Source organism: Pleuronectes platessa, chromosome 4 (assembly GCF_947347685.1).
Source record: "Pleuronectes platessa chromosome 4, fPlePla1.1, whole genome shotgun sequence".
Lineage (NCBI taxonomy): Eukaryota > Metazoa > Chordata > Actinopteri > Pleuronectiformes > Pleuronectidae > Pleuronectes > Pleuronectes platessa.
In genome coordinates this window covers 7,944,996-7,958,404 of record NC_070629.1, presented here as the reverse complement: position 1 = coordinate 7,958,404, position 13,409 = coordinate 7,944,996, and the positions used below count along the sequence as shown (strand labels likewise).

The following is a 13,409-nucleotide window of genomic DNA, read 5'->3' as shown; positions in this document are numbered from 1 at the left end:
TTTTAAAATGTAGCGAGTCAGAGACGCCAGCTTTGTGTCGTTACTTTTACCTCAGGTTCATAAATAAGCTACGCAAGTACTGACTAAGCTCGACCCGGGAAAAACGTGATCACTAGAATTTAGTCGGGAGGAGGCAGAGCGAGATTCGACAGAGCCGCCTCGCATCTCTCTATTCTTTCTCTATTCTATTCTAAAACTGCCAATGATCTGAATGTCTTTTATTTACTATCTAGGGCAGCAAGGCTCCAAATGAATGGACTATTATATTAACATGCAGAGCTTGAATGCATGGCACATGGAACACCATTTATTGCAGTTCAAACAGTCTTTTGCGATAAGTATATTGCGCATGTGGATATCACGATAAAAATTAATTTTTCTTTATATCTTGCAGCCCTAGTCACCATCATTATATGATTCATATTCACAGACTAAACTCACCTACAATGAGGCCAATTTCACAGTGATGGTCCTCGTAGCCACAGGTCATCATGGTTCCCACTGTGTCATTAACCACTGCCACGATGTCAATGTCAAAGTCCTGCCATGACATATAAAATCAGCACAGATGTGACGTACTGCCAGTCGACCAAGGCACATCATTTGAACATCTGGACATGATACACCTCTAACCATGTTTCATTTATGTATCTAAACTACAGCTTTAACATAAAGACAGAAGTACCCAAATAGTTATCTTTATCAGCAGCACATACTTTATTAGGTTATAAAATAAAAAAAATAAAAAATAATAATGGCAAATTATTAACGCATTATACCGCGTTTTCTTTCAATTTTACTTCTATTCAAGCAGGTAACCTGTTATTGACAGCACAAGGAGAAATCTGACTTTTTTGGAATGTTATTTTTTTAGGATGTTTTCTTATCAAGTATACAGTAGGTCAACGTGTTTCTGTGTCCTCTATTATTTTTAGCTCTGCTCCGAAGTCAACCCAACTTTTTTTGATATGGTTAAACTTTTTGAACTAACTCGTGTGTTTTTGCCTGAATTCAAACCTTCCTGTCAAATATGCAGTTTATCTAATCTTTCTAGTGTCATTTGTATCCAAAAACATCTGTTCTCTCACTTTGTTCACATTTCAAAATGTACAAAGATTGGAACATATTTGAAACTATCATTTGTACAATTACCCCTCGTTTTTTGATGGATTTCCTCAGAAGGCTGACCACATCTTTTCCCTCCACTCCACTGGACTTGAAGCCTTTGGTCCAAGACATCAAAACACTCTGCAAATATGAAATAAAGACAATCAAAATCCTCATATTTCATTTTAACCTAATCATGTGGTGTCATAATAATTGATTAGTAACCCACTAATATTTAATTGCGGTGAAATGGTTGTGTGAATCCACTTCAAAGCTATTTCCCGTTTCCTGCGAAATGTAAACCAGCCCAAAATAGCTGCACTCTAAATGTAAATTAATTGGGTTGACATGTAAACATAAATTAATATGCAGATATTTTTAAGGTGAAAACTCCCTGCAAAAGGCAATTGACAAATTTCTCACTGCCAGTATTATGGGACACATATTCCAGTTATTTCTGCAAAGGACAAACTGCAATAGGAATGGATGGAAATTTGATTGACCTGAAGTGGGCCACTATATCTGTTAAGCAAGACTGTCTTAGAAAATAAGTTTATTATTTCGGGCTGAAACACACCGGCACTGGCCATAACTACAGAGAGGGACTGAGAATGAGCTGCTTGCTGCAGCACTGATGGTATTATGATGGCAATTCCAGATTCCGATATCTACAATTGAATTCTGACTAGTCGTAATCCAAGTTCATGACGTCTTAAATTAACCTAAATTCAAGACACCTTATATTAAATTTGAGCTGGGATGGCGCAACCCTGACACCTGGAGTTTGCCTCGACTTCCATTAGAGGTAATGGAACATCAGACAGCATTAACAAGTCCATGGAGGTGGTAGATTTCAATGCTGTAATATTTAGCATGGGATGAATGAGAATGAGTTTGTTCTTTATCTTAAATTCACGTAGAGAGACAGAGGTGAGGAGTTGAAGATTTCCTGTATCTGTCTTTGCGGCAGCGGAGCTGAACCAATCTGCTGAAGGAAGTGCTCCACTGTCTGTCCATTAACAATCACAAGCAACCTCTACACCACCACTTCAAAAGAGTCCAGTTTGCAGCCAATGACGGAGCCAGCCTTCTTTATCTGTTTGTTAAGTCTGTTGGTGTCACCGCCTCCGCTGTTGCTCCCCTTGTAGACCAAAGCAAAGTACAGTGCACTGGCTACAACAGACTGATTTTTCAAGATTTCCAACATCTTTCTGCACACGTGGAAAGATCTCCGCTTCCTCAGGAAATAGAGTCTGCTTATCCCTTTCTTGTACACAGCGTCAGCATTGGTTTTCAAATACAGACCGTTGTTGATGTGGACCCCCAAGTACTTGTTATCCTCCTCTGTGCCAACATCCTCTCCCAGTATAATCAGTGGCTGTGAAACCGTCCTCTTCCTCCCATCACTTACACACCTAACCACTGCAGAGTCATCAGATATTTTGCAAGTGGCATGACTTGGAGTTTTAATGAAAGTCAGAGGTGTACAATGTGAAGAGGAAGGAGGTCAGACAGTCACTAATCCAGGAGATGGTGGATGTGTCCACCTCATAAGCACTGCCTGGATGGTGTTGAACGAATTGGATGAATCAAAGAATGTGATTCTCACAGTGCAATTAGTTTGATCCAGATGTGAGTGGCTCAATGCAGCAGGTAATAATTGCATCATCCACTATCAGATGAGGCTGGTAGGGGAGCTGTAGAGAGTCCAGTGAGATTTCATCTGTGGTCTGAGGATGGCCAGGACCTGGCTCTCTAGTACACAAGATGTGGGGGTATCAGGTCATAGTCGTTGATCTATAAATTGTGCTTGAAATATGGTCAGATCTTCATTAGGGGTTATATTAATGGAAGAAAAAAAAACATATTTCAACCGGACACACAAATCATTGTATCCTCCTAGTACATACGGAAGGTGGCTGCACCTATTCAGGCATTGATTCACCCTAAGAGCAAGCAGAAGCGGAAAAAATAGCCCACGATCACCTAAAGCATAGGTTACTAATAGGTGGACTATGGTCTGGAAACAGACTTTCCATACGGACCTAGACCAGTTATAAAGGTAGTAAATCCTGGCAGCACATGCTAGAGTTTACTTCTCTCACTGAACAAGAGAAAGTGGGAACAAGGAGAAAAGGAGTGTTAAAGCTCTTTAATTGTTAATATTTGTAATTAGGAAAAAAGAAGAAGGGGGGAAACTGAAACTATATCTTTTTATTTCTAAAATTAAGCGCAGTTTTATGATGGCTTTCTCAAAAGTTCTGTATTTTTGTTTCACTGCTTTGTGTTCACTATCATGCTCCCTCTTTTCATTCGGCCTTTATGTGTCGACCCCCGCTGCTCTGCCTGTCTCTCTCCTCGTTGAGTGGAGTGAAGCAACAGTTGTCAAAAGTTAGATGTGTTTGCGGATTGACCTCAGAGAACCAATCCCACCAGACATCCTAAGAGTAATAAAAGGAACTGAAGCAACGCTGTCCAAACTCTCCCCTGGATGTTGTTTAGGTTAGAAATACGGCTACGTACGCAACTTGTGTGATGTTTTTGCTTCCAAAAGAGGTTTTGAGCAGATACTCAATCTAAGATTAAACTTACTTTTTCCACGAACAGTGTAAATGTTTGAGGGATCTATTCAATAAAGACACAGAATTGCTTATTATTTGCTTATGTACATTTTCTTATCTACATATTTATGTAGATAATGATCAGATCACATTTTCTGACGGATTAATTCAGACAGGGTTTGGATTCTTTTTGTTGACACTATGTCGGATTACACTCACCAGGGTTTACACAGATTTTAAGTTTAAATGATAATGAAAGTTTTTCTTGTGCTTCAAATATTACTTGAATTCAAGAGAATACCTTCTCCATCACTTACCTCATCCAACTTGGTCTGCTGACAGGGAAAAGAGAAGGTGAAGCCCAGAGGCAGCTTTTTTTCCTTTATGCCCATCTTTTCCAGGAAATTAGACAGACAATCAGCTATGTGATCAAATAACTGCAGAAGAGAGAAAACGTCACTTTTGTATTTAACATCAATATAGTAGTAAGTAATAATTATCTATTTCATTGTGTGTGTTACTTTAACACTTTGGTTTCCAGGATTTTCATTGGAGAAATGCATTTTTACTAGGGCTTGGCAATAATTTTTTTAATTTTTACCCTCGGTTACGATTAATTAACAATTATTTCCATTTTTTTTTTTTTAAACATTGTCCACATATTTTTTTTGCAGAAGGGGAGGGCCTGCAATCCTCTCCCAAAGAAATTTGAAATGTCAAAAAAATTATAAGGTGCATTGCGGCACATTACTCTCTGCTCTTTTCTAATCACTCACACTTTATAATAACCTGCTGAATTCTTATTCATGTTGATCGATAAACGGCGTTTATCGATCACTTTGCTCACTTTGCTCACTTTGCTCACTTTGCTCACTTTAACCCTGACTGTCCATGTCACGTTACATGGTGTGTGTGGCAGGTAAACTGAAACAAACACAAATCAAATTTCAAATACTGTACGTGTCATAATAACTTCCGATAGTGTTGGTGTGTATTGTCAATGTGTAAAGTGTGCGCAGGTCAACAGGAGAGTGTGGAGGGAGGACAGTATGATCAAAATTAACCTGAGCAAGATTAAGTCGTTGAGCCCAGACGCTTGGCAAATCATTTCTGCTTTTTGGAAATCACAGGGCATTTGTATTCAGCTGATGGATTTTGTAGGTGTACGTTTTAGTAGCATTTGTATTACTTACATTTTAATAATTCATTAAAGGTTAATTTATTTCCACTGGTAATGTTCTAAGAGCCTATACTTGCACATACCTAAAATAAAACCTGATCAATCAATTAGCTATTCTTTGTCTAACCTTGTCTTAAAAGGATGCTGAAAAAATAGTTCATTCATTTAGTGGATTGGGTGACGGTAATTCTTTATTATCATAATATCCCAGTAAGTCTATGAAAAGCCTCTAGTTTATCCAAAATGCTGAAACAGGAGTTCTGACTGGAAGTAGACGAATGGATCATATTACTTCAGTTTTACCTTCCCTGCATTTACTCCCTGTAAAATTCCGAATAGAGGGAAAAATCCTGCTTCTTACAACAAAGCTTTCAAAGATCAATCCCTCACAGTACGGCATTATCAAGATAGATCACTTGGCTCTCTAAAGGCAGACTCACTTGTGGCTCCTAGAGTCAGTAACAAAGGGATGGGAGATCGAGCACTCAGCTATCATGCTCCTATCCTATGGAACCAGCTCCCAGTTTGGGCTCGGGAGGCAGACACCATCTCTACAAAATGTCCCTTTTGATAAAGTTTTCTCTTCTCTCAACCCAACCGATAGAGAGACATGCCCCTCCAACCTATATCTATAATGTTTTCACTTTGTTTGTCCAGGATGTATACTTTGACAACTACTGCATGTCTGTACGAACTGGAAGAGTCTGTTGCTCTTATGGAGTTTTTATCAATTTTTTCCACCTTATATATTTATCAATATTTCTAGAGGTATTTAACAAGTTTTATAATATTTATGTGTTTCATTTATATTTTCTTATTAGAAAGAGGGCTGTCATGACTCTTACCTCAGACCCGTTGCCTCTCATGAGGTGTTCAGGGATGGCATAAATTTGATTTTCCATCTCCACCTTTTGTTTGCCATCAGCCATGACTTTGACCAAGAGCACTCGGAAGTTGGATCCACCAAGGTCAAGGGACAGGAATTCACCTTGTTCTTTTATGAAACAAAAGGATCAATGCATAAATACTTACATTTTTAAGCTATAAAAGTTTCAACCCAATTTCTCATCTGGCCACAACTCAGTCACTGAAAAACATTAAAGAGCAATGAGCCGTATCTCTTCATTGTTTTGCTTCTCAGAGCTGCTTCTAATCTGACTGCGGTTTCAGTAGAGAGCTCAGCTGGCCTTCATCTCTAAGGTGAAACAAAACCCTTTTATAACACTTTTTATAGAGGTAGATACCTTTAGAGGTTACGCTACAGTTAGCTGCCTGAATGGGTGAATTAATTGCTGCAACTCAGGTTGAAGGTGTCCACTTTATAAATTAGTCGCTGTTATGAGAGGGCCATTACCTGTTCCATCAGGGGTTGAGCGCACAAATGTGGGCAGCATCTTGACAGCAGCTGTGGGGTTGGTGTCTCTACACAAGCCTTTGTCCATCTCTCGTCGAAATCGTATTGACAAATCCATCAAAGTCTCATCTGAGAGCTGAAGATGATGCAGGTATTTATCCACCTAGACCATTTTGGAAAGGAGAACCCATTATATTACTAACTCATACATTTGAGAACCGAGTAAATAATTCAAACAGTGAATGTGTTGTCGCTTTATTTTATAGATTACATTCAAATTGCACATTTAGAAGGTTTAGAGTTTAAGAGAGAAGAGAGAAGAGAAGATACATTTATTGGTCCCACATGCACACACACACGACATGCAAATGGGGGAAATTTGTTCTCTGCTTTTGTCCCATCTGGTGAACACAGGAGGACACACAGAGCAGTGGGCAGCCATGCACAGCGCCCGGGGAGCAGGTGTTGGGGGAGTAAGGTGCCTTGCTCAGGAGCACTTAGACAGTGGGGTGGGGTAGGCACTTAGACAGTGGGGAACAGATCCAGGTGTTGTCCGTCAAGGTATGTTTTTGTGTTGTCACTCCGTGGAGTCGAACCAGAGACCACCGTTGGATTCTCTGCCCATAGTCCAACTTTCTGCCACTAGTCCACCGCCTCTCCAAGTGCCTTAAGTACATGCAGTTGTTTAATATCAAGTTTAAAATATTGTAAATCTGGGGTTAATGTGGAGCATAAACACAAAACTCACACGCAGAACTGATCTTCATAAAAACCTGCTGAATTAATATTTATTGCTTCGTTCTCCAACAATGAAGTTAAAACACTGAGTTGCGTCCAAACTGATGTATTTGGAAATAATCAATGGTGTCGGATCATGACTCTGGATCATTCCGCTCCCTTTAACACTGATGTCCTGCCTGTGCATGTCACGTTACATATTGTGTTGTGTGGCAGGTTTAAACGTATGTGTCTCATAAACTCTAGAGAGAATCAAACAACACAAGGTAAATGTCAGTACTGTATGTTTCCTAATAACTTGTGATCAATGATGGTGTTTATTCTTATAGTTTAAAGCGAGCGCAGGTCAGCGACGGAGTGAGGAGGAAGTTCCGACAGGAGACTCAGACACAGGACGACTGGACCTTTAATGTGTATCTGTCCTGATCCTGAAGCAGCGCTGGTTATAATTATTCAAAGGTGGAAACCCACAAAAACAATTAACGGCACAGCGCTATTCTCATCATCATTGGCTGTTCGTGTTGACTGTCAAAACATGGATGGAATAAGTTATATCGATGTTGAATCGACCATGTCTCATGTTTCTATCGAGGAAAACTTATATGTGGATAATTATCTTTATCGTTTTATCACCCAGCCCTACAGGAATCACGTGAATGCATAGTACATGCCATGGAACACCATTTATCTCAGTTCAAGCTGTCTTCTGCTATACGTATATCGCGCATGATGATGATGAAGCAATTCGAAAATACAGGCCGAATACTTAATAAAACTGTTCATTAGTAGTAAATGACCATAACTGATCATCAAATTAATTGTTATCATTTCTGTACCCTGGTTCTGTGCATGCTGTCCAGACCAGGAATAATTAGGAAGATTCACAGAGGGCCCTGCCAGTTGTAAGGCTACAAGGGCCAGTGACAGCATCACTAAATACAAGACCTTTATAAATAGATGATCACACATAAGCTTTGAGCAGTAAGCTAACTTATCCATGACTAACTATGCGTCACCCCTGATCTCTGAGGTATGATGATGTTTAACGCCATTGCATAGTTTGGATTATAATCATAGACTGTACAACCAGATGTGAGAGGATGAACGCAAGGAAGAGTAGAAAAGAAAAGTAAGAGAAAAGATGCAGAAATAAAATAGAAGAGGTGGAGCTGAATAAGACCAGAGTTGACAAGAAAAGCTTAATGAACTCACAAATTGCTAATGCCAAATTCTGCATCTTGTTGAAAACAAGTTTGATTGATGCTCAGTGAAGGTACATAAAAGCCAGAATTTGATGATGATTAGATAGTTATGCATTGCAGTTACAGTCTCATATAAAAGCAAAATGGTACGTTTCAATGGCACCTGAGTGTTGATTAGAGTATCCTCTAAGCTGCATCTGTCTGTGGGTTTTTAGTTGCAAGAAGTTAAAAAGAGGCAGAACCAAACACCAGTCATGAGCCCATAACTGTTGAATATGAAGATTACAATATCACTCTTATTAATAAACAAATGCTTAACTGTGTTAAAGTCTTTCTGCTTTGGTTTAACTGCTAACATATAACGCAAACAATAAGTGGTCTATGCAGAAGCTCAAAAAAGGAAAAATATTATTTGCATTTTTATTTATTCCCTCTTATTATCTATATTCGAGAAAAAAAAAAAAACACCTGGCTACAGACACAGAGACCATGGACAGCTCCACAACCTGAGTGAGAAGGCGCACAGCCCCACCAAATCCAGCCCAGACCCCCAGGGAGCCAGTCACAGCTCAACTAAGTCTGCTTGCAGTGTTAAATTTTGATTTTGTCATACATGTTGGGACCACAAAAACGTTTAGCGGCTCTGTTAGTAATTTACTGCTCTTTTTTGTCTCTATCATTCCTGCTGCGCACTGCACCAATCACATCAAGTCAAACCGAGTGCGGCGCCATCTCCTCCAGTTTTCAATACATTGACTAAGTATACAATGTCTGTTGTTTTTACGAAGTTTGAGCTTGCACGTGTCTGATCACACAATTTGTGTGTGTGTGTGTGTTAGCATGTGCGCGAGTGAGTGTGGGTCTTTGCTGTTACTTTTCCCTCAGGTTCTGGGACTATCATAAATAAGCTACGCAATTGTTTCATATAATCAATCAGCTTTCTATCTATTCTCTACTCCAACAACGATTCATTAACGGAAAAACCTGTCAACAATCTGTGTAATGGCCGTTTTACTTCGTTCCACATGATCAAAAGCCACTTATATTCAGCCTGCGGAGTGTTTGTTAGGTCTGACTCCTGTCCAACATATACAGCGGGTAAAATAAGTATTGAGCACGTCGCCATTTTTCTCAGTAAATATATTTCTAAAAGATGCTATTGACATAAAGTTTTCCCCATAACGTCCCAAGTAATCCATACATACAAAGAAAACCAGACAAAAACTGTACAAAAGCCTTTGTTGGTTGTTGGTAATGACAGCTTCAATACGCCACCTGTATGGAGATACTAGTCGAATGCATTGCTCAGACGTGATTTTGGCCTATTCTTCCACACAAACAGTCTTCAAATCTTGAAGATTCCGTGGGCTTCTTCTATGAACTCTGATCTTAGGTTCTTTCCATAGATTTTCTATTAGATTCAAGTAAGGTGATTGGCTGAGCTTTTCTAGCAGCTTTATTTTCTTTTTTCTGAAACCAATTGAGACTTTCCTTGGCTGTCTGTTTGGGATCATTTTCTTCCTGAAATGTCAACCTTCGTTTCATCTTCATCATCCTGGTAGATGGCAGCAGATTTTTATCAAGAATGTCTCGGTACATTCTTCCATTCACCCTTCCTTCAATTATAAAAAATATGAAGTTTGCCAGTATGCTGAAAAACGGTCCCACATCATGATGTTCCCACATACAAACCTCACTCTTGGTATGGTATTTATGGGATGATGTGCAGTGCCTTTTGACCTCCAAACATGGTTAGTATTATGGGATCCAAAGAGTTCAATTTTTTTCGTCTCATCTGACCAGACTATATTCTCCCAGTATTTCAAAGCCTTCTCTAAATTTGGTGCAGCAAACTTTAAACAAGCTTCAACATGCTTTTTCTTCAGCAATGGAGTCTTGCGTGGTGTGAGCGTGCATACAGTGGTCCTTGGCTCTTGGACATCTCTTCTGTTAATTCTTTTTACTCCTGTCAGAAATCTTGCAAGGAGCGCCTGGTCGTTTATGGTGAAATTATGTTATTTCCACTTCTGGATTATGGCCCCAACAGTGCTCACTGGAACATTCAGAAGTTTAGAAATCCTTCCGTAACCAATAACATCAGTATGGTTTGCAACAACAAGGTTGCGAAGGTCTTGAGAGCGCTCTTTGCTTTTACCCATCATGAGACGTTTCTTGTGTGTCACCTTTGCAATGATACACCTTTTTATAGGCCATCAGTTGGGACTAAACCAGCTGATATTAATTTGCACTGACAAGGGGGAGGATAGATTTCAGCTGTTGTCTTGGCTTTCCATGCCTTTTTGCACCTCCCTTTCTTCATGTGTTCAAGACTTAGTCCCTGTTTCATTTCATTTTGTATGGATTACTTGGGTTCTTTCTGACATCTCGTGAAATGTAGCGCCAGATCTCAACATAAAGCCTTTTAAGGTTACCTTTCCTATAAAACAGGTCTATAGCTTGCTTTTTTATTAAACAAACTGAATGGCCTTATGTTATTTACCTTCTATACACAAAGGCATGTCATTTCTGTCTCTACGTGGTCGCGCGTTTAGATTCCTCCTCTGCTCTCTGTATCGCGCACGGCGGAGTTCCATCCAGATGCGCGCGCACACAGACACATGCGCACACACACAGGTGAGCAATCTCCAACCAGCGGACAGAGAGCACCCATCTGAGAACATGTTGTATGAACCACCTGAGAAGCAGTTAGGGTTAGGGTTAGGGTCCCAGGTGGTAACACCAACTCTCCTGCGAGTAGCAGCCGGAATAGCTCTCTTGCTCAGGGTCCAAGTACAGAAATAGTGGCCCTGCTTACAATCAACATAAACAACACTGCAGGTGTATAGTTAACTTAACACTTACCTCTGGTGGTAACACACTCTCTCATCTAGTACCTCATACTCGAATTGACACAACAAAAAAAAGCCTAAAGCTTAATTGTCAAAAGTGTGGCTGTATTTCATGTGAAAGGAATCTAGACACAGGGACAAACAGTCAATGTTTGAGAACAATTAATTTAGGACCTGACAACCAACGCATGGATATTGTCTTAATAAAAGGTTAATATTGTAATATGTAATAATATGTAATAAAATGTAATAAACATCGAGTCAACGTGTATAAAATGTCAAAATGTTTGGTGTGAAAATATCATGTTGACTCTTATGCATGGGCTGCATGACGTCCTGTGTAAGGTCTTCTAAATGTTAAAACACACACACACACACACACACACACACACACACACACACACACACACACACACACACACACACACACACACACACACACACACACACACACACACACACACACACACACACACACACACACACACACACACGATATTACAGTGCTGCGGTTACAGGTGACAGGTAAATGAGGGCGGTTGTGTTGACTGAGTTAGAGTTGACGTGGAACATGATTCAAAAAGGAAGTCAGCCTGTAAATGTGTTCCTGGCGGCGGGCAGGCAACCAGTGGGAGCCTGCCTGCACCCAACACATCCAAACCAACCAGCCGAGGGTTTGACACCAGTACTCACCTTAAGCGCCTGGTCGTCGTGGAGCTCGGTGCAGTAGTTAGCCAGCAGGCTGGAGGCTAGCATGTTAGTAACTGATGTGGGACGACTTTTCGCCCTGCTCGTCTTCCTGCTTACGACCTGAAGAGGACAAAGACGACTTCCTCTGACAATAATAAACACTAAATCAATTATACAGTCAGCCTCCGCTCGGGTTCTTCTCCACAACTCGTAGCTTCCTAATGAACAACTGTTGCTGTAAGTGCTGTCGCCCTGTTGAGAAACTTCCAGCTTCCTTAACTTGGTCGCACGATGACGTCACCACAACTTCTGGGCGCTGATTGGCTGCAGGGAAGGCGCGGTGTGGATATGGAGGAGGCTGCACTGAATGACCTTAGAATACTAAATATGAATTTACTCCTCTGTGAACCATGTACTATTTAGTTGACAGTTTGTAAAGAAACTATTGGTTTAACTATTTACCCTTCTCTTTAACACATTCATTTTCAATTTACTCTTGTTGCTTTATTGATTTAGTGACTTCGCAGATTATGATGTTGGACACAATATGATCCATAAATATATGCTGCTATTTGTTACCACCCAACGGTAACATTAGATTGTAGTTAAGGTTTGCTCCATCTCAGACAGCTACAACATAAAATACTCATTATGTCTAACTTAATTTGTAAGAGTAATTTTCTAAAGATAAATATAACATCGTATCCAAGAAAGTGGATTTTCTTAGCTGTAACTTTTTTGGAAAATTTTTGGTACAGTATTTGTTGTAATGCTACCCCTACTTTGCTTCAACATTTAAAACAAAATGTAGTGGTATGCAATATCTGATTTTAAAGGGTTCCCATTAAGTACTTACCAAAAAAATTGCAAATAAATGAAAAGATAAATGAAAATGCTTGTATTATAGTTACATATTTTATTATTTGTCTTATTTATATTCTTATTTATTATTTAATTTGTTCCTTTTTTTACTTACGAATTTATTTTGTCAGGCTTTTACTTTTTGGCTTTTTGGCATGCTGTGAAGGACCCGGTCTACGCAGCCGAAGTCAGCATCCAACAGGCGCATCGAATACCGGAACAAAATGAGGCAGTGTGGTTAACATTTTGCGTCACCAGCTTTCCGCCGTTACAGCCGTCGCCTAGCAACAAAGCTACGGACGAAAATGTTGATAAAAACTTGTTCAGTTAAGTGCTAACATTAAAAAAATTATTCTCCTGACTTTTTTACCTTGCTTTTTGCAGCCATTATACCAAAACCTGGATGGAAACACCAATTGTAGACTTGTAGGACCTTTGCAAAGCTGTTAAGGACACAGCATGTGGCATATTAGAAACTCAAGATTTCAGACCAGTTATAATTCCAACAACCTTAATGAAGGGAAGAGGACATTGCTGATGGATATTTAATCTTAAAAAATTCTATGCACACTGTACCATTACCTTAAGGCACAGAAAAAATACCCAACAATCAAATCTGACAATCTTTTTTCTTCTCACAAGTTTACCCTTTTCTGACAAAAGGCTTGTCATTAGCACAAGTGTTGCTATTATCTTAATAAATGTGAAGGAATTTTGGCTATCCTCACACGTTTGCTATTTAAGGAGCACAGAGCCCATCCCATCCACACATTATCCCCTCTCTTCTAGCAAAACCAAAGCCAGGTTATTGATAAAGGGCAAAGTAGCTGTAATTCTCTATAAAAAAATATTTTTATGATTTGGCCC

The 13,409-nt window shown here is 39.6% G+C and overlaps 1 protein-coding gene across 2 annotated transcripts in view; it reads right to left on the bottom strand.

Annotated features, from left to right (window-relative positions):
• hk2 (hexokinase 2) overlaps positions 1-11,983 on the bottom strand; it is a 40,385-nt gene extending 28,402 nt beyond the window's left edge. Inside the window, exons 1-7 of one of the 2 annotated variants that reach the window (XM_053420549.1) lie at positions 11,685-11,983; positions 6,203-6,365; positions 5,694-5,842; positions 3,986-4,105; positions 3,700-3,732; positions 1,153-1,248; positions 442-541 (exon numbers count right to left, since the gene is read on the bottom strand). In XM_053420549.1, coding sequence (XP_053276524.1) covers positions 442-541; positions 1,153-1,248; positions 3,700-3,732; positions 3,986-4,105; positions 5,694-5,842; positions 6,203-6,365; positions 11,685-11,747 — 724 coding nt within the window. In that variant the 5' untranslated portion in view covers positions 11,748-11,983. The remainder of the gene's footprint in view (positions 1-441; positions 542-1,152; positions 1,249-3,699; positions 3,733-3,985; positions 4,106-5,693; positions 5,843-6,202; positions 6,366-11,684) is intronic. The other variant, XM_053420550.1, reaches the window with a different exon arrangement.
• Positions 11,984-13,409: the final 1,426 nt, after the last annotated feature.